The sequence below is a fragment of the Drosophila rhopaloa genome, unplaced genomic scaffold (genome assembly GCF_018152115.1).
Source record: "Drosophila rhopaloa isolate 14029-0021.01 unplaced genomic scaffold, ASM1815211v1 contig_3, whole genome shotgun sequence".
NCBI lineage: Eukaryota > Metazoa > Arthropoda > Insecta > Diptera > Drosophilidae > Drosophila > Drosophila rhopaloa.
In genome coordinates this window covers 4,136,305-4,156,009 of record NW_025335123.1, presented here as the reverse complement: position 1 = coordinate 4,156,009, position 19,705 = coordinate 4,136,305, and the positions used below count along the sequence as shown (strand labels likewise).

Below are 19,705 nucleotides of genomic sequence, written 5' to 3'. Positions count from 1 at the left end.
AAATCAAGCTGCCATTGGCAAGACTTCCAGTCAGCCTTACCGGTTGTGTGCCAAAGGTATCCCTTGAAAACCGATAGTACAATCATTTTTTACTTTTAAAAATGATTTTCTGAAGATTTGTACCCTTAATTTATGTTTTTTAAAAACATTTTCCCTAAAATATATTTTTAACTGACTGTTTTCAAAGCAGCCTTCTTTTGTCAGCCAGCCACATTTGAGTGCCCGCTGAAGTTTCGCAGCAATCAGCTTTTTGAATCGAGTAAATATCTAATCGTTTTTTGGTAGTCATGCTTTTTTATACATTTTTTCCGATAAAATATCTATAAAACGATAAAATCATTTTATTTCAAAAACGATTTAATATTTGGCGCTCATGAACTTGGTTATAACTTATACAAAAGTTATACAAATTTGGTATGTTAAAGACGGTAATCTTTATATGTACAAATAGACTTTACTTTAGTTCCTGCAAAAAGAACATTGTAATAGACCAAATCTGCGAAAAAAAGGAAATTTAACTAATTTAATCAGATCGTTGCAATAGCAGCTATAGAATAAAAATGATAAGCGTTTTTGAACTTAATCTTCATACACATTTCAAAATCTGATTGGGAGTTTTTTATTAACTCGAAAATTTCTCCTTCTCTGCGGTACAAACATATTAAAAATAAGAATACACGATTAAGAAAACTTAAATTAACAAACGAGTTAAATAATTTTGTAATGCCAAGACATAATAATTTAATAATTATTCTAAAAGTATACATTTTAATAAAATGATTACCCGATTTATCAAATATATTAGTTTAGTCAGCCGTATTTAAACATAAAAAGTTTATTGTGAACATATATCGGCTATCGATAAATACTCAAATCTAGGTTAAATACAAATGTGCTAAAAAACCCTTTTGTTATACTCATTTTTTCGTCGCATTCAAATTTGGTTTGCTATTTCGATTCCTCGGTCACACTTGTTTTTCAGTTCGCAAAGGGAAATAAACACGCGCGCTCCGTTGTTTACGATTGAAAGATATTTAAGAATATATATATATCGCCGCGAAATAAATATTTCGGTTCTCGTTAAAAATATTCACATTATCATTTGAAGTTATTTTTCAATTAAAATATTTTTTTTCTGGAATTTTCGTAAGTTTCCGCTTGAAAAAAAATCAAAGCAACGGAAATAGTTAATAACAAAGTGCGTGAGCTTTTTTTATTATTGTTTTAAGTGTCTGAAAGTGGTATCTTTGCTTGTGTGTATTCGTGTGTTGCGAATCTCACTTGTATTTGTAGTTGTGTAGGTCAAGGTGAAGCAGCTACACCGTTAGTTTTCCACCCATTGACTATGCAGTTTTCAATTGCGAATGTATGCTATATATGCAGAAACCCTAAAAAGTCAATATTGCAGTTTGCCCCTCTCTTTCGCACTCCCTTCCCCCTCTCGCACCTTCCCGCGTGAGATAAGCACTAGATAAGCATGTGTGCGTTAGTTACTGTTAAGCTTAACCCTTAGGCAAAAAAATATTTGAACTAGGGATTAAAAACCCCAGTCCATAAAATAAAGATACCTACAATTAAAAACTAAAAGTAAACATTATTGTTTTAAATTGGTTTACTTTTTAAAAAAAGAAACTGCATACATACGATAACCCTTAGGCGGTGTTAAAAATAAAAGCTTAACAATCAATATAGCAACAAGGAAACTGCTTTAAAAAATTTTTATTTGAATCTTAAAAACTTGAAAACTTTTAATGAATATAAAAAAGCAACTTGCAAGGTTGCAACCTTTGCTAAATGCCAATTTCATTTAACCCCCCAGGCGCAGTGCAAATAAATAGTGAAATATTAATGTGGCAACAGTAGCAACTGTCTACTGGCAACCTGCAACAGCAGCAACTTGCGACCAGAAACTTGCAACACAGGCGGCAAAACGGCGTTTCTACCGCAGCGTCGCCTCTTCGGCGGCGGGAATGTGCCACCGGCGGCGTCCATGAAGCACCAGCCGCCGCCCCCGCCACTCCCCCTCAGCCAGCCGCCGGCGATGGGCGGCCCACTCGCTGGGGGCGTGGCCAGTGTCATCAGCAGCATCAACGGCAGCAGCAACATCAACAACAACAACAACGTCATCGAGACGGTTAAATGCCGTCCACCCATTTACCCTAAACGTGAGTAAATCCTTTTGAAGGGTGCGAAAAAACAAAACAAGAGTTTTAAAAGGGGGTTAAAAGGGTTGTTAGTGCAGTTTACAAAGGGTTCAAAATATTTGCATCTTCCAATAATTTAGTAGGTAATTTTTTAAGGTCATACAATTTTCTAGTCTATATATTTCAAAGCTCTTATTCATTATTTTATTCCTATCAATCTCCTACTTTGAAAAGCTCGCTTGATTAGTGTTAATTATTGTTATTATTTTTGATGTTTTGGACAATGGTAGAGAAACTTATTCAAAGTTATTTGCCGCTATTCCAAATAAAAGTCAAATGAAAAACATTTCATAAATACATATGTATGTATGTACATACATATGTACATATATAAATTTTCTTCTCATGTAAGCAACATTGAACAATTTATCTTCTTGAAGTGCCTTTTTCAATTAAATCAATAAGCTTACATAATTTTCGCAATAACTCCTATCTTTATCTATAATGTTTTATTATTAAATAAACCAGGAAAGCGTAATACCAAGAAACGACCTTTCCAGGTAATAAGATATGAGGTTGTCCAGAAATTTGTTTTTATCATTTATTGCTCTATAAACAAATAGTAAGCATACATTTTTAGGCAATATAATATATAAAAAATATATAAATACATATGTGAGTGGTAGAATGATATTACGCTGACCATATTAATTGGGTGGAAACTGATCAACTCCGTGTAAAAGTCGATTGTTTTAATTCGAGTGTAGGTTCTCCGCGGGCCAATTGCCCTCGGCTGGATCGATCTTATCTGGGATCTGGGATCTCGATTGGCTTCCCCATTACGTGGCGCACTCCACTGCTTTTCCGCCGACAAGAAAATTGGCTGGCCAACTATTTTCCGATGGCTTGGAAAGTCGACGGCGGCTTCCTTTCCTTTTTTGCCCGCTTTGTTTTGTTTTGGCTTCGCTTTCGCCTTAGTTTTTTACTTGGCTTTTGCTTTTGGACTGGAAGTTGCGACTGCCGTTTTTGGTAGGCGTAGACTTTGTTTTTTTTTTCTTGCCCCCTTTTATGTTTTCTATTTTTATACCCTTGCAGAGGGTATTATAATTTTGGTCAAAAGTGTGCAACGCAGTGAAGGAGACATCTCCGACCCTATAAAGTATATATATTCTTGATCAGGATCACCTCCTGAGTTGATATAGCCATGTCCGTCTGTCCGTCTGTCCGTCTGTCCGTCTGTCCGTCTGTCTGTCCGTCTGTCTGTTTCTACGCGAACTAGTCTCTCAGTTTTAAAGATATCGAATTGAAACTTTGCACACACCCTTCTTTCCTTTGCACGCAGTATATAAGTCGGAACGGCCGGGATCGGCCGACTATATCCTATAGCTGCCATATAACTGATTGATCGGAAATGCCATAACTTTGGTGTTTGTTAAGTTAGGAAGTTGGGACTCTCTATGGGTATTATATTTGGCCAATCAATCCGACGTACCAAATTTCATAAGGATCGGCCGACTATATCCTATAGCTGCTATATAACTGATTGATCGGAAATGCCATAACTTTGGTGTTTGTTAAGTTAGGAAGTTGGGATTTTCTATGGGTTATATATTTGACCAATTAATCCGACCTACCAAATTTCATAAGGATCGGACGACTATATCCTATAGCTGCCATATAACTGATTGATCGGAAATGCCATAACTTTGGTGTTTGTAGAGTTAGGAAGCTGGGATTTTCTATGGGTTTTATATTTGGCCAATCAATCCGACCTACCAAATGTCATAAGGATCGGCCGACTATATCCTATAGCCGCCATATAACTGATTGATCGAAAATGCCATAACTTTGGTGTTTGTAAAGTTAGGAAGTTGGGATTTTTATGAGTATTAAGAATGCATCATATGAATAATTTTGGAGAATATAATGTACATAATATTCTGCAAGGGTATATCAACTTCGGCTCCGCCCGAAGTTAGCTTTCCTTTCTTGTTTTTTCTTATTTTTGGTTTTGTGAAGTTTGCAGTTGGCCGCACCCAATCCCAATTGCAGATCGGTCTAGGCCTTGGGGCCTTTCGGTCTTGGCCATTTGGCATTGGCCTTAACTTGGTGGCAACGTGACCGCAGCTAACGGTTCTCTTGGTTGACATGTCGTTAGTGCTCGATGAGCATTTGTGTCGCCGATATCGGGGGACGCCTTAAACAAGCGGCCCATTTTATTATGGACTATTACAAGGGGTTCCAGTTCCACAACTACACTCATAGTTTCATAAAAAACAAGAAAGAACGCTATAGTCGAGTGCCTCGACTATTAGATACCCGTTACTCAGCTAAACAATTGCAACTGTGTACAATGTAAATACATACATATGTATATGCTTACATACATACACACATACGCCATTGTTTGACTCAGACCTCCAATTTGGCTAACTTGATTTGATTTGCATAGTTCTTGGGATATAGTTCGGTATTGACAAATGAAAACCATCGCAATTTCCTTTAATATAAATCCTTATCGAAAATTAACGTTGACTCTGTTGAGCACCTTGGCCAGCTGTTCCAAAGTCATCCGTTAGATGGCGCCATGAAAGGCGGAAATGTAGGCGCTAGCCAGGCTTAAGCGTTTAATGGGTTTTTGGGCGTTAGAGTGGGCGTGGCAAACTTTTATTAGGCCAATCGATAGGTATTGACGAAACAAATACATATCAATTAAAATTTTCATAATAACATCAAAACTGTGGCCACAGTTTGTGGCTTGTGGGCGTCAGAGGGGGCGTGGCACCATTTTGAAATAAACTTGCGCTGCGTAGGAACTCCTAAAATCTACATGCAAAATGCCAATCTTCTAGCTTTTATAGTTTCCGAGATCTCAGCGTTCATACGGACAGACAGACGGACAGACGGAGAGACGGATAGACGGACAGACGGACAGACAGACGGACAGACGGACATGGCTAGATCGACTCGGCTAGTGATCCTGAACAAGAATATATATACTTTATAGGGTCGGAAACGCTTCCTTCTACCTGTTACATACTTTTGCACGAATACAATATACCCTTTTACTCTACGAGTAACGGGTATAATTATGGGCCAATCGCCCTTAGACTTGGACTAATGTGTAGCGCAGCAAAAATTAAAACCGTTTTTGGGCACTTTTATAAAAGAAAAACTCAAGCAGATATGATAGTAAGTTGTTTACTATCCTGCCGAGATTAATATATATATAAATTTATAGATAAGTAAATAAAAACAATATATAATATTCAAAGAATTTACATATAATATTAAAACATACATTGCATTTTTACTTGTCATTCTTTATTTAGTACCTATGCTTAAAACAATTCTCCTCTGTGTTTATAGTCATCGGCAAGCCCATGTTTACAGTCAATAGACCTAAAATCAAACGTGATAAGATAAACAACACTTTGCGAGGGCTATTGGAATTTATAAATATTTTACTGAGCTCACCTAATGTGGGGTTTTATTGTGTGAGTTAATTTTAGTGTTTTCTCGCAAGTAATAACAAGTTAACAAACTTTCATCAGATGTGTAAGCCTTTAGAAAACTCCAGAGATTTTATGAATAAAGCTGAGTAAATCTGTGTTTTAAGTTATGCCAATTCTTTTGTATTTGACTGATTCATCATAGTCCGTTGATTATTAAAATGATTCATCTTAAAAATGTTACTACGTAAACACATTAAATCACCAAAAATTGTGAAACTTGTTTTTTGATATCCAACTAAAATCCGTTTCAGGGAGTTCACTGTATTTACAGCCACACTCCACAGATGGTGTTCAATTAGTTGATGCATCGGGGAAAAATCACGCTCATCGATTGTCTAAGTTTAGTCATCCATTTCCATTGCGCCTTTTCGTTCGCATTCATTTCCAAGTTGCAGTTCCCATTTTTTAGTCTTTCATTCGTTAGTTCCAATTAAAAATGCTGCAGTTTAGCGTTTAAAAACTCATTAAAAGCATACTTCATTGTTATGGCAAATGAATACATATGTTCCTGCTGTCTCCTCCTCCACTAATGTGGTTGTCGTTCCCTTTCTCGATGTCTACTATAAGTTCTCCTATATGTTTTTCATGCATTGTTTAAATATGGGGGCGTTTACATGCAGTCATACAGCTGCAGGCAAGATACAAACCCTAGAGAAGTTAAATATATAGAGTGCTTTAAAAAAATATTTTATTAAATATATTATTGAAACTCAGTTAAAAAGCTTCTTTACATATACATAGTTGTTAAACTAAAAGTACTGAATCGTTTGTGTTTTGAAGAGGAAAACCTTTCAGCTCTATTTTTTCTCCCGCATCTGTATATAGCACACAGTGGGAGTGGAATTTTCATGGCAATTAGGGAAATCAGTGCATAAAGCTGTCAAATGCCCGGTTCTCCAAAAAGGGGTTAAGTGGCGGGGGGTGGAGCTGCAATGGCACAGATTTGTATGTTTTCGGTTATACACGTATTATAAATAGAATGCGTAAATCAAGCAGGGTGCATTTCGGCGGGAATGAACCTAGAAGTGGTGGGATGTCAAAAGCGGGACAGATCCATTTCAAAGATCAAAGTTGCAGTCTTACACCGACATTCCATTAACAACTTCGGATGAAACAATAGATATTAAAATATATATATGAAATATGAACGCAACACAAATATTAAAATTAAAATGTTAAAGCTTTTATATGCTTGAAGATTTTTAAAATCTTATTAATCAATAAAAAAAATTACGATAATAACCTAAATTGAAATATTACTTAAAACTTCGGCACTATCTGTACGTTGAAATATTCCTCCATTTAGAGGCTAAATTTTATGGAGCAATTGTGTGGCTTCCAGTTCGAGTTCATCTAACATAAACATTTATCTGTGTGGAAACTGAAGAATTTTAAAATCGAATCGCAGGGAAAATCGAACGGATTGAAAATGGATCTTTGAATGCGAGAAATTCCTTCGAAATGCATTCAAAAGGAGTGGGGGCTGAAAGGTGACAGAAAGGGGGGACATGGGTGGGGAAATGGGAGGCGGTAAACCTGGGCAGCTACTTCAAATACCGTCAATTGTTTTGAAAGTTTTCAGCGTGCCAAGAGCGGAGATGCAGCTATTTATGGAACATTGCAACAAGGCCCCAACGAATGCCCTTGGATGTGTGGACAGCTGTACAGTAAAACCTGGCCAAGACACATTTTTTTAATCAATGGGGAAAAAATAGTAAGCCTTTGCATAAACTATTCAAGGTATTCAAAACACATATGTATCTTAAAAAGCATACTAGTTAGTATTAGGTCTTAACGCAAATATACAATACTATGACTGCTTCTTTCACTGAACAATTTTATATATAATTTTATAATTGAGTTACACACATATTTTATAGTTTGCTAAAGAGTTAATCATATTCACCAATTTAATATAAATGGTGGTGATATTTGAGCAAGTTTTACTATGGTTCCTGCCCCATTGCCTTTGTTTACTTACCCAAATGCCTTTGAGGCTGGACCGAAATGAAACCGACTGGGCTGGGCAGGAAAAAGCAGAAAAGTAAGCGGAGAAGAAACCCAATGCCGATGCACGTTCAATGGCTGCATGGAGAGGTACTTCAGCCACCCCAAGACCCCCGAAGGCCCCTCTATATATTCCTATTCCTCAGTCTGGGCACTCGTGCGTTCAACAAGCCACTCGAACTCTGGCGAGAAGAGGAACAAGATGCGTAGAGCTCCAAGAAAATATAACAAGATTGGTGGAGGGCTAGCCGGGGAAACCAAAATCCCAAATACTCTAGCTGACCGCATTGTTAAATTGTATTCCCGACATGATATAATATTTAACTATATTGGCATAGTCAAACTTCATAATTGATTTCTCTGAATAAAGATAAATTTCTTTATTTTTAATATTGCGAAAAGCTCAAAGTTGTTATCATAAATACTTATCAGTGATACATTTTCTCAGTATTTAGTTAGAAGGCCTAACAAAATACAAACAAATTAGATTAATAACATAAGAAAACCTTGCTGACTATGGAAACTTCATAATTATTTCTTTTACACTTTTAGACATTCTCTAAGTATATAAACATAAGATTAAACAAAAAGATAAATTCCCAGGTTTTATAAGGATTTCATAAATATTTCGTAAAGATTATTGCATTGGACTAAAAGAAATTACTACACCCTTTCATATAGAGCATAAAAATAAACTGGAGAGTATAAAAAGTGAGCTGCATTTTGCAGCAGAACTCGAATTGAACTTAATTGAAATGAAATTGAGATGGGCGAAAGAGGGCGGGGAATAATATAAGGCGGATGAGTGAGCGACCGAGATTGAAATTGATGTGTCGCCAAGTGTTAAATGGTCTGTCATAATGCCTATCGAGATCGTGTGTCGAGTGCGAAGGAAAATCATTTCCCAGGCCATTTGCCAGCGATTCCGATCAAACGATAAGTGCTCAAGTGTTTGACACCCATCAACCTATATAATAATTCTCGTAGATATGTTTTCCCTCTCGCGCAGCAATTTATGGGAAATATAACGATACACCAGAAAAAATAAAAAATCTTTAACGGGCCAAGATGTTTAGAATTTTAAATTTATTTGCTTATAAAAAACACATAAAAAAGGATTTGTACTTCTTATCAATTTAACAATACCTTGAGTTAATGAAAATTACGCTTGCTGTAATCCTTGAAATCCGAATGATATTTTGGAAACTTTTTCTATCATAGAGCATACATTTTTTCTGGGTGTAGGACACATAGCGACAGACGCTGGACCGACCCAGCCATAATAACGATGACAGCGACAAGTCTAGTCAATGAACCTCATCGAAGAGGGGTAAACCCGGGGGAAATCGGTGGGGAAAAGATGAAAACTGCAACGCCCACAGAAAAGCTCTTTGGGATAAACAAACGACAATAAGCAGCGGCGATAAAGATCTTCAGCGAGAACAGACACAGAGAGAAAAACTCGACGGAGGGGGGAACAAACTATCAGATTTACAGAATTGAGAGCTCAGATTTTGTCAGCCGTGTGGGTGGGTTGGAAAATGGAAAATGGTGGGGGCTGGAGTGTCATAGTGGGTGTTGCAGTGGGCGTTTTCACATCTCAACTGATGGAACAGATAAAGCAGGTGGAGGAGGGAACAAAACGTTGTAAGAACTCTTCATTCTTTTCCAATTTAACCTCCACTTAATTGGGTTATTCTTCTTCCACACAAAAACAGCGTTAGAGCGAATACAAATAGTTGCTAACTACAATAAATATTCGTTTTATTTATTTATGTCATTTTTGTTATTCGACTACAACATTAAAGGTATATTTATTTATCCGGAAATAAATAGCTTTTAAAAAATGCAGTTGAATGCAGATCTAAGCTCCTAATATCCAATAGTTCCACTTTCTCTCTGTGCATTTTGCATCTCACCCTTTAGAACACGCATACCCCTCGTTTGTTTAAACAAGCCAATCTTCGAGTCGGGCCAAGTCATTGCGCTCATTAGCCTTCCTTGTGGTCTGGGCCCGATTTCGCACATTTATCCGACAGATGAAGATATGGCCACACAAACAGAGATCCGGCGAGATAACTGTATCTGCGCCCTAAGACTCAAACAAATATCTTGCCTGGCCCACGAAGATAATGCGGCACAGCAAGTTCATCCACACAAAATTCGCAACAATTGAACAGAGTTTACACAAAATATTTGGAGCCAAAACAATGATCGCGGGGTTCGAAAGAGGGAGCAATGTGGTGTTTCTCATCTGATTTCTTGTCTTGTTTTCTTTCTTACACTTTTATTCCGTTTACATTCAAAAACTATGTCACATAAAAAATCATAATGTATGAGGTTATATTTTTCAATGAATCGGGCAATTTATTTATTAAAAATGCACCGGTATGTTTTTTTATTTAAGTAGGGCATATACAAAAATATAATTTTATTAGGCATAGGTTTATATGTGGATTTCAGATTTGGAGAACAGATTTTTTTCTAATATTTTCTTTCCACATTCTAAATGTGGCTTGATCGAATAAATAAAACGTTTACTAAATACTATGGAAATAAGTATTTTCTATGACCAATTTTGTATTTTGTAATGCCCTAGAAGGGGTGACACTGTCTAAAGGTTTAGTTGCACCCGAGTTGCACTGTGTCACTCCAACTCCAGTTTCCCTTGGCCTTGCCAGCCCAGCGCGTTGCAAACTCGATTAAATGCAAAACGTGAGCGGGAACAATGAACTGACTGTCTCCCCGGTGACACCCTTAGGAATCCCAAGGGGTGAGTGGTTTACCGATCCGTGGGAGTGGGCCCTCAACCAGTGCTACCATATCTCTGGCAGCGGGAAAGGGAAGTACTTACTTTGGGGGTAAGAACTCGAAAGCGTATGTGAAGTAATCTAAAAAACCTGCGTAAGCAGACGAGGGAACCCATAGAAGCTTTTAAAATGATGTGGTATTTATCCCCATTTATAGACCCTCTGTGATAAAATTCCTATTAAATTATATAATCGAATCGCTTGTATGTCAATTGTTCTCAAATATGGTTTAGTGGACGAACAGAATTAATGACATATTAATAAAAATATAAAATATAATTTAATAATTAAAACAACGGTACCACAAGTGTATTCAAAAGACTAAATTGAACTATTTTCCTTTGCTGAACATATTTAAACCTTAAAGTTTGAGATATTATTTAAAATTTAAAATGGTTTTTATGGACTTAGAAACTACCTGAAAATCAGGATTTCTTCGCCACTATCCGGCAACCCCGTAGAGCGACCGTTATTCCGCAACTTCTGACCAAAAAGCACCGTAACATCTGGCCCACTTTTTTCGGGCTTCCGCTAGTTTGAGCCAGGTTCTCAAGCGCAGGCGCCGAGAGAACGCGATTAGAGGGTGATAGTAAAGGGGAAAGTTGCACGTCGGTGTTGCCACTTCATGTAACATCCTTGGAAAAAGACCGGGAGGGAGGTGGGGGGTGGTGAAAGAGCGGGAGGAGAGAGAGCGTACGAGAGCCCATTAAATTTGGATGGTTTTAGGGCAGTTCGCTCGCCAGTTGCAGCTCCACCACAATACAATAAAGTGTTCATTTAACTCGGGGATTTATATTTTCAACGACCAAACAAATAACAAACAACTCACTCTAAACAAAATAAAATAACGGCCAAACAATCCAACTATGTGGCAAATTTGCTGATAAATAATAGTCAACAAACAGGAAGACACTGTGAAAACCCGGAAGGCAAAAAAAAAGTGGCGAGGCTTTGGCCAATTACGTTTTAAGTAGGCGTTCCGTATACACACGAAACTCGGCGGGAAGGGGAGGTGGAAGGACGAGAGACCAGGACACACCAGCAGCAGGAACATGTGTAAGGATCCAGGGGCCGCAGATGAGGGGATTCCCCGCCCCGCTCTGTCACTTCTGTCACCGCTCCACTCGAAAGCCATTCCAGCATTTCATTTGCCTAATGAGACGGCGATGAAGTCGCTCAAGAACCGAGATTCAAGACCCAAGTGCAAGGTCCTTCAGTCGATTAGCCCGTTTTGTGTTCTCACTCCTCACTTTACACTCAAAAGAAAATCTAAGATTAAGGATTCCATTTGATTAACATATAGCAATAATTAGGAATACTTTTCCTCAACCATCTGCTCAAGTTTGCAGTTTCATACAAAAGATGTCAACATAAAGTTGTTATCTAAGACTTTTAAATCGTTATCGAAAAGCATCAAACATTTCTTTGTCAATAAATGTTTTTCTCTTAAATTAAAAAATTGTATGATCTTCAACTATTTCAATTTGTATTAGTTGTGGTATTTCAAAAAAAATAATCTCAATGGATATTTATAATTGCTGAGCACTCATTTTTATGTTAATAAGGCATACTTTTTTAAAATGTTCTTCACAATTGTAAATTTCATTAATCTTGTATATTAATTGGCATAAACTCACTGTGCACATTTTGCCTTGCAGCTAAAACGCCATCGTTCGACAAGGATCGGGATTATATAGGCTTCGCCACCCTTCCAGAGCAAGTGCACCGGAAGTCGGTGAAGCGGGGCTTCGAGTTCACCCTGATGGTGGTCGGCGAATCCGGCCTGGGCAAGTCCACCCTCATCAACAGCCTCTTCCTGGGCGATCTCTACAAGAACCGACAGATGCCCAATGTGGAGGAGCGGATCGAGAAGACGACGAAAGTGGAGAAGAAGACGATGGACATCGAGGAGCGGGGCGTGCGACTCCGGCTGACGGTGGTGGACACCCCCGGATTCGGGGATGCCATCAACTGCGAGGACAGCTGGCGGGTGTGCACCCAGTACATCGACGAGCAGTTCCGCCAGTACTTCACCGACGAGAGCGGACTCAATCGACGCAACATCCAGGACAACCGGGTGCACTGCTGTCTCTATTTCGTCCCCCCATGGGGCCACAGGTGAGGGGTACACTCTACATTTATATTCAAAATTGGACCAGTTCGAAAGACTATCATGAAGACAAGAAAAATTTAATTAATAATATAAACATTCAACATCCGGATAAACAAATCTAATCGTAATTTTTATGTTATTAAAAAAATGTTGTCAAAAAAATACAATTTTAAGCTAAGCAATCATTTCTTTATGCCGAATATTAGATTAATTTGACTTATGAGTAAAGTAAACTGTTTTTAAACAATATAACAACAAAACAAAACAAACCTTATTTAAACTCAACGAAAACAAATTTTGACAAGATATCTTTATTTTGTTATATACTTAAACAATTTTGTTTTTTTAAATTGCCTAAAAGGTTTTGAACAAGTAACAACTAAAAGAACATGGTTTGGGTTCATTGGTAAGGTAATATTATAATGCATTTAAGCTAGAAGTATCTTAAACACAGCTGCATAAAATATAAATATATTTTATAATTTCGATTTTTGTTTAAGATATACGTTTTTTATAATACATTTTAAAGTATTTAATTTAATTTAAAAAATATCTGATTTATGAAATGTTTAAATGTAAATATTAACTTGAATCCTGCTTAATCCTTTTAGCCTGCGACAGATGGATCTGGACCTGATCCGACGGCTGCACCGCAAGGTCAACATAGTGCTGGTGATCGGCAAGGCCGACTGTCTCAATAAACAGGAGGTGCGCAAGCTGAAGGAGCGCATCCTGCAGGACCTGGAGGACAACCACATCCAGCTGTACCAGTTCCCCGAGTGCGATTCCGACGAGGACGACGACTTCAAGCAGCAGGACCGCGAACTGAAGGCCTCCATCCCGTTCGCCGTGGTCGGCAGCAACACCATCCTGGAGGTGGCCGGCAAGAAGGTCCGGGGTCGCCAGTATCCGTGGGGCGTGGTCAACGTGGAGGACCCGGAGCACAGCGACTTCATCAAGCTGCGCACCTTCTTGATATCCACGCATATGCAGGACCTCAAGGACACCACGCAGGTGGGTTTACGGATAGCTCTTAGTTGGGATCTACCAAATAACATTTTTGTATATTTTTGTATGGTATTCACCATATTTAATGTAAAATATTTTAAATACTACTATGTTACAAGAGTTTTGTGTATTAAAATTATTTTTTTAGATCACGATTTATTATAATATGCCTTTAAGACAAGATTAGGCCTTCAAAATATATTTATAATCACTTAATTTCAATGCACAAGCTTACCAAAAAATACAATTATTTTCAATTTTTCAGGACGTGCACTACGAGAACTTCCGGGCCCAATGCATCTCGCAGATTTCGCAGCACGCGCTGCGCGAGCGCGGCAAGTTGAAGAGGGACTCGATCAGCTCGACCAACGGATTCGACGCGGCCATCTCGGAAACGGACAGGTTGCTCCTGCAGAAGGACGAGGAGATACGGAGGATGCAGGACATGCTCACCCAGATGCAGGAGAAGCTCAAGCAGACCCATCTCATGGAGATGAAGAAGAATGACAGCGTGATCGACGTCTAGGAAACGTGTTCAATTTTGCACCGCGATATATGCATCTACCTAATATATAGGACCTATATGGTGACCCAGAGAAATCCTGGAGCAGCTGCAACCAAATCGACTTTGTTCATAAGCTAGCACAGACTTTTTAAAAACGCCTCCTTGAACTGAAACCATTCGATCCCAAAATTAAGACAACGACACGATGACGCACAAGGAAATCCGACATAAACTTTTGACATCACAGACTTTTTCAATTTTGTAGCTAAAGCAACGATTTCTTTTAGGATTAACGATTTAATGGAACACATCTATCTTGAGGAATTAGCTATTGATCAATACGATTACGATATTATACCAAAGTTTAAGGAGTTTCAAAAACTTAACGCAAGTAAATTGTTAATGGAAAGATCAACAAACCACAGAGGCACATAGAAGTACCGTTACAGAGAAAGACATAGACAGACCCCAAAATGGTTTTATTTATTTTATTATTCTTTTTGATTTTTACTTGGTTTTTATGTTTTAAACTGCAAACAGGGGAGAGCCGAATTTTGAGCAGGTTTGCCTTTATTATGTGTAAAGAACTTATAAAATTTACATTGTAAGAATATATCAGATTGGACGGTATATATATATATATGAACATATATATATGTGTGTGTAGGAAAAACCGCTGGAGGTTTTGGCACTGAATTTCCATAAATCGACTTTCAGCGAGTTCCAATTATTTATGCTAATTACGTATTATCAGATATATGTATCTATGAACAAAACCTATTTTGTTGAAACGAATTGTTAATGAATTTATTTTAAATTAATCGATTAAGCCTTCACGCAACAACCATAATATTTAAATGAAATTATAGTCGAAAAATTATATATAAACATAGCGATTGCTAAAAATCGATTTCAAATAAAGATAAAAACAACTAATTTGATTTTTGACTAGCAATACATTTTTTAATTAAAGTCTCGGACACTTGGTAAGATTTGATAGCCTCCTATTTACCCGTCTTAGATCTATCAGTCGGAAAACAATTTTTTATTTAATCCCATCAAAAAATTATTAAAAATTGGTATTGCTTGTTTTTATTAACGTAAAGCCGGGTAAAATTATGACAGAAATTTACGATATTTTCCAACATATTTTAAAAGAAGACTTTAACTAAGCAATAAATTAACATGGTTTTTAAATTATAATTAAAAACAAAAATAAAATGACATTAATTGTTAAAGATAAAAATGAATGATCGATGCATCGGATAAGCTATATCTTCCTTAGAACGATAGTAATTAAACTAATCGATATATATCGATACAATAGGAGGTTTGTTTACATTTTGTTATAAATATTTTGAAATTTTCTATACCAAGTGGAAATATTAAAAAATAATAAATAGATCGGAATGGACTTGGATCTTTCCCGTGCTGATATTATAGAACAGCTCATAAAGGTTACTTAATTATTGAACGTTAAGTCTTAACTATGAAAATCTATTGTTATTTAATATTGCAGAGGGAGCTATACCTCCCAAATGTGGAAAAGTTGCCGCTTGGGCAGCTGGAGGAGATCCACCGGGGATTCGTTGTCCCAAAGCCTAAAAGAGAGCGGGAACCCCGCGATCGCACCAATCTCATTCCTATTTCCAATCCCATAGAAATGGAACAGTTGACGCAGCGCATTAAATCGGTGGCCGTGGTGGGCCAAAAACGACCGCATCCAGAGAGTCCGAGCGATGATTGTGCCAAGCAAATCAAGATGGACCTGTAGTGACCTCTTTCCAGGCGGGAAGGCGATAAGCTGATGGAGACCACAATGCAGTTCTCCCAATCAGTAGGCAAACGATCGTCCGCCGAGATGCACCTGTTGCTCCTCATCTGTGTTCCACTGGTTTTGGGCGAGGTTCTGCCCCTGGAACCCGATTTGGAAAACATTCAGGTTTGTTTATTAACCAAATTATATCATATAACATCACAGGATCCATAAATAATCTTTATAATCCAAATGAAAATAGATCCTTAAATAGTCAACAAACAATATTTAAATTAGTCAGGCTTGTTTACAAGCCCAATGAAATCATATAAAAAAATCAATACTTAGTCTTTATAATACTCAGATTTCTTTATAAGCCAAAAGACAATATTATATGGTACAAAAAGATCAATTGAACTTTGTACTCTGAAAATGTATATACACATGTACATATATTAACTTTGAAATTCACCTTTCAGTTGACAATCCGTCGGAGCGCCAATCGCGGAGACAAGCTTCAGGTGTTCCAGAGCATCTGGGGCGCCATCCGCTCCGATTTCGCCACCGATACGGACAAGGTGAAGGGCCTGTACAGCCATCTGGGCACTTTCATTCGTGATGAGATGCAGTGCACCAGTGGGGCCTCGGGTCGATCTGCCTGCGAACTGCAGCAGGAGGTGCGGCGCCACCTGAGGACCCTCATGTCTCAGCGCCTGGCCAATCTCCTGAACGCCGAGGAGAGCATCCAGACGTATGGCATGTACATAGCGGCCAGTGTGGAGCCAGCCATGGTTCGGGATGTACTGGTGAACGCCATCGAGGATGTGTACTTCTATCGGCCCTCAGATAAGCTGGTCCAGCAACTGGAGCAACTGTTTGCAGATCGCGATGAAGTGAGCTTTAGGATGATGATCGAGGCGCAGCTGACGCTGTTCTGGCGATATCAGGCCATGCAGGACAGTAGCGAATCGTTCCTTTTCAACATGGCCCATATGGTCAGCAAGATAAGGACCCATCACATGTACGCCAGCGTGGATGCAGGTCTTCAAAAGCGAGTGGAGGCGCTTGGGAAGAGTCTGCCACCTGTTCTGGGTCTACTCTTCAATCCGCAGGGCTTCTGCTTGCTCAGTCGATCTGATCGGGAATACATATACACCACCATAACGGATGAATGGAACTACGGGCTGAACGGCAGACAGGTCTTTGCCTGGCACGAGCAGAACTATACCGACTCCGCGGGTCTGATACGCGCCTTTGTCCAGGAGCAGCACTCCACTCCGATATTCACACTGCGCAGCGAGCTATTCAAATGGTACTTCTTCGTGGATCCCACCGAGGGAAACCGATTGGGGGCCCTGCGATCGGGTAGTCCTAGTTCATCGTCCAGTTTCTGGTCCATCGCCTACGTGGAGGACGCCCTCATCTTCCGGCAGCGCGATCTCACGCTGTGTGCCGCCGAAAAGCACGACAACGACCGCCGGCTGGTGAAGATGCTACCTGGACAGATGCACACGCCTCCATCCGAGGCTTGTCAGTGGTTGCCGATCGATTGTGCTTCTCCGAAATGAGCGGGATGGATATACTTTTTCAATATGGATTATGTGTTTTTTATCTTAAGTGTATTTTTCTTACCTCTTTTCTTTTAAACAAAAATCAAATGGACCATTTAACATTTAAAATTTCGATTTATTCCTAACCAGTCACAAGAAATGTTACAAATAAGTACAGTGCGTTTCAGTCTAATCGGAAATATTAAGAAACAAAAATAATAAAACAAATGAACATAAACTAAATGAATTTCAGAACGAAAACTGCTACGACACAATACACTGGGATGGTTTGAGCTTAGCCTAATGAGTTTTTGGTTTGTTGGTGGGGTACTGCTATGGTTGGTCTGCATTTTGTTCCATGAATTCCTCCTCGCTCTCCTCGTTTTCAGACTCCCGAGCGGTCTGGCGATTGCGAAGCTGGGAATTCGGCAGTGGTATATTGACACGGTGACGCGAACGGTTAAGCAAACGGCGACTTGCCGACGGACGATAGTACATGCTGCACTGCAGGAACTCCTCGGGATCCTCTTGCGGTGCCGCCTCCATGGATTCCTCAATAGCCCGTGAGTAGTCCTCGATCTCCTCGTCATCGAGATGCGGTGCTCCATTGGCGAATGAGGCAAAACGCATAGGATTGCGCAGGTTGCTCATCACGGCCCACTGCTTGCACTCTGGACTGTTGACGAATTTCCTTAGGTCCGATAGAGATTTCGAGGTCTCGATGGCCGTCTGATTTAGGTACTCCTCCTGAGTTAGAAGTCGCTTCTTGGGTGGAAAGCGACGGCGGTACATACTCTTACCATAACGCACCCACGACCGTGGAAAGTAATGGGCCACAAAGGCCATTACCATGAGAAAGACCAACGCACTTGTATGCCAGCTACTAAAGTAAACCAGGACGCCACCCATAGCTTGCAATACCCACATTATGATATTCTGGGAGCGCGGATTTTTTGGCGGTCCAATGCGATAGCAAATCTAATTGATAAGGAAAAATTAAAGCCATTATTTAGTTGTTGGTTTCTTTAAGGATATATGCTTAAGAATAACGGCTAAGTGGTAACTAGACGTTAGTATAAAGGTAAAGCTTTATACTAACGATTTTATACAAGCTTTGCTAACGTAAACAATTAATGTTCTTTAGCTTTTATAGAACATTGATATAAAATACCATAAAATACCCACCAAGAACGAGATCAGTCCGGTGACCACCAGGTACCACACTACATGGTCGCGGTAGGTGAGCAAGATCAGTCGCATGTTGTCCGCTAGCTGCTTGAGGACATAGAAGCCAATGGTCCAGCCGCCGATCAGGACGCCGTACATCATGGGGCGCCGCGGGAAGAGCTTGGCGGCCAGGTAGATGACCACCAGCAGGGAGGCGCAGATCCCGATGAGGACCCCGGCCAAATAGTAGAACACACTGTTCTTGGCCAGTCGACGGGCGCTCCAAAAGGTTAAGATGCCCAGAGAAAACTGGACAAATCGCCATAGATCCAACTGGGTAATGTTCAGGACGACACTATACGGCTGCCGGGAGGAGATTCCAATGCATTGCTGCTCAAATGGCGAAAGCTGGACACGCAGACGCTTCTGGGAAAACAGGGTAATGCTGAAAAGCGATCGCTGTTGGTTGTAGTGCTCCAGGACCTCCTCCGGCGTCTTGCCACCATATTGGGCATAGTCCTCGCTGCCGATCGCCAGACCGAATTCCATCGACTCGAACAGACTCAGTATGGAATAGCGCTTGCCCTGATAGCAGTACGTCCGCAACGTCTTCGATCCGTAGGTGTTCTCCGTAATATTTAAGGACGTACCCGGCGTCAGGAAGGCCGTGTCCGAGGAAATCGGATTCCCTGATGTACACATTACGGCCACGGCCAGCAGACAAAGTCCCGTCCACTGCATTCTCACACGGTCTAAAAAAGCGTATCTTATCGTTAACTTCACATTGTATACTTGCAAAAACACTCACCTTTTAAGTGATGATTTGTTTATTATTATTATTTGCACACAAAAACCGCCGGCGATAACGATAGGAAGGCTATGGCACAAGCGATTATTGCGCGGTTATCGATAACTGGTTCGGTTCGTAATGACTAGAATTTATTTAACTTTTTTTGCATTTGGTTTCGTTTTTATGCACATTCGTATTTCACTAAAATGTTTTGATCCCAACACTGTTGGAAAGCGACTGAGCAAAAACATACTGTTGGAAGATAGTTGAAATATATATAAAATTCAAAGCCTACTAATTTGAAAAGTAGATTTAGCAAATTGTTTAATTCACCATTTTT

General features: G+C 39.4%; 4 protein-coding genes across 6 annotated transcripts; 3 read left to right on the top strand and 1 right to left on the bottom strand.

Moving 5' to 3' along the window:
- Positions 1–980: 980 nt before the first annotated feature.
- Positions 981–15,053, top strand: LOC108053754 (septin-2). Of its 3 annotated transcripts, none has more exons than XM_044461352.1 (5): positions 981–1,146; positions 1,820–2,165; positions 12,135–12,594; positions 13,201–13,603; positions 13,863–15,053. In XM_044461352.1, the coding sequence occupies exons 2-5, from the start codon at positions 1,991–1,993 to the stop codon at positions 14,121–14,123; spliced, it is 1,299 nt and encodes a 432-aa protein (XP_044317287.1). In that variant the 5' UTR covers positions 981–1,146; positions 1,820–1,990; the 3' UTR covers positions 14,124–15,053. The 3 variants fall into 3 exon arrangements, with proteins under 3 accessions (XP_044317287.1, XP_044317286.1, XP_016991956.1); XM_044461351.1 differs by having other exon boundaries at positions 981–1,198; XM_017136467.2 differs by lacking the exons at positions 981–1,146; positions 1,820–2,165 and adding an exon at positions 11,210–11,532.
- A 393-nt stretch (positions 15,054–15,446) lies between these two features.
- Positions 15,447–15,876, top strand: LOC108053750. The gene is made up of 2 exons (XM_017136466.2): positions 15,447–15,559; positions 15,622–15,876. Exons 1-2 carry the CDS (start codon positions 15,512–15,514, stop codon positions 15,874–15,876), a joined length of 303 nt encoding a protein of 100 aa, XP_016991955.2. The 5' UTR covers positions 15,447–15,511.
- A 30-nt stretch (positions 15,877–15,906) lies between these two features.
- On the top strand, positions 15,907–17,655 carry LOC108053749. The gene is made up of 2 exons (XM_017136465.2): positions 15,907–16,044; positions 16,338–17,655. The coding sequence occupies exons 1-2, from the start codon at positions 15,910–15,912 to the stop codon at positions 17,424–17,426; spliced, it is 1,224 nt and encodes a 407-aa protein (XP_016991954.1). The 5' UTR covers positions 15,907–15,909; the 3' UTR covers positions 17,427–17,655.
- On the bottom strand, positions 17,524–19,562 carry LOC108053748 (nuclear envelope integral membrane protein 1). Its single transcript, XM_017136464.2, has 3 exons — positions 19,384–19,562; positions 18,594–19,327; positions 17,524–18,386 (listed from the first exon to the last, which is right to left on the bottom strand). The coding sequence occupies exons 2-3, from the start codon at positions 19,314–19,316 to the stop codon at positions 17,742–17,744; spliced, it is 1,368 nt and encodes a 455-aa protein (XP_016991953.2). The 5' UTR covers positions 19,317–19,327; positions 19,384–19,562; the 3' UTR covers positions 17,524–17,741.
- Positions 19,563–19,705: the final 143 nt, after the last annotated feature.

Bases quoted from the DNA above. Each gene is read 5' to 3' on its own strand.
- LOC108053754 (XM_044461352.1), top strand. From the start codon at position 1,991: ATGAAGCACCAGCCGCCGCCCCCGCCACTCCCCCTCAGCCAGCCGCCG. The intron at 2,166-12,134 runs GTGAGTAAATCC...TTTGCCTTGCAG, and splicing joins TCCACCCATTTACCCTAAAC to CTAAAACGCCATCGTTCGAC. The intron at 12,595-13,200 runs GTGAGGGGTACA...TAATCCTTTTAG, and splicing joins GTCCCCCCATGGGGCCACAG to CCTGCGACAGATGGATCTGG.
- LOC108053748 (XM_017136464.2), bottom strand. From the start codon at position 19,316: ATGCAGTGGACGGGACTTTGTCTGCTGGCCGTGGCCGTAATGTGTACA. The intron at 18,387-18,593 runs GTGGGTATTTTA...CTTATCAATTAG, and splicing joins CCGGACTGATCTCGTTCTTG to ATTTGCTATCGCATTGGACC.
- LOC108053749 (XM_017136465.2), top strand. From the start codon at position 15,910: ATGGAGACCACAATGCAGTTCTCCCAATCAGTAGGCAAACGATCGTCC. The intron at 16,045-16,337 runs GTTTGTTTATTA...TTCACCTTTCAG, and splicing joins CCGATTTGGAAAACATTCAG to TTGACAATCCGTCGGAGCGC.
- LOC108053750 (XM_017136466.2), top strand. From the start codon at position 15,512: ATGGACTTGGATCTTTCCCGTGCTGATATTATAGAACAGCTCATAAAG. The intron at 15,560-15,621 runs GTTACTTAATTA...TTAATATTGCAG, and splicing joins TTATAGAACAGCTCATAAAG to AGGGAGCTATACCTCCCAAA.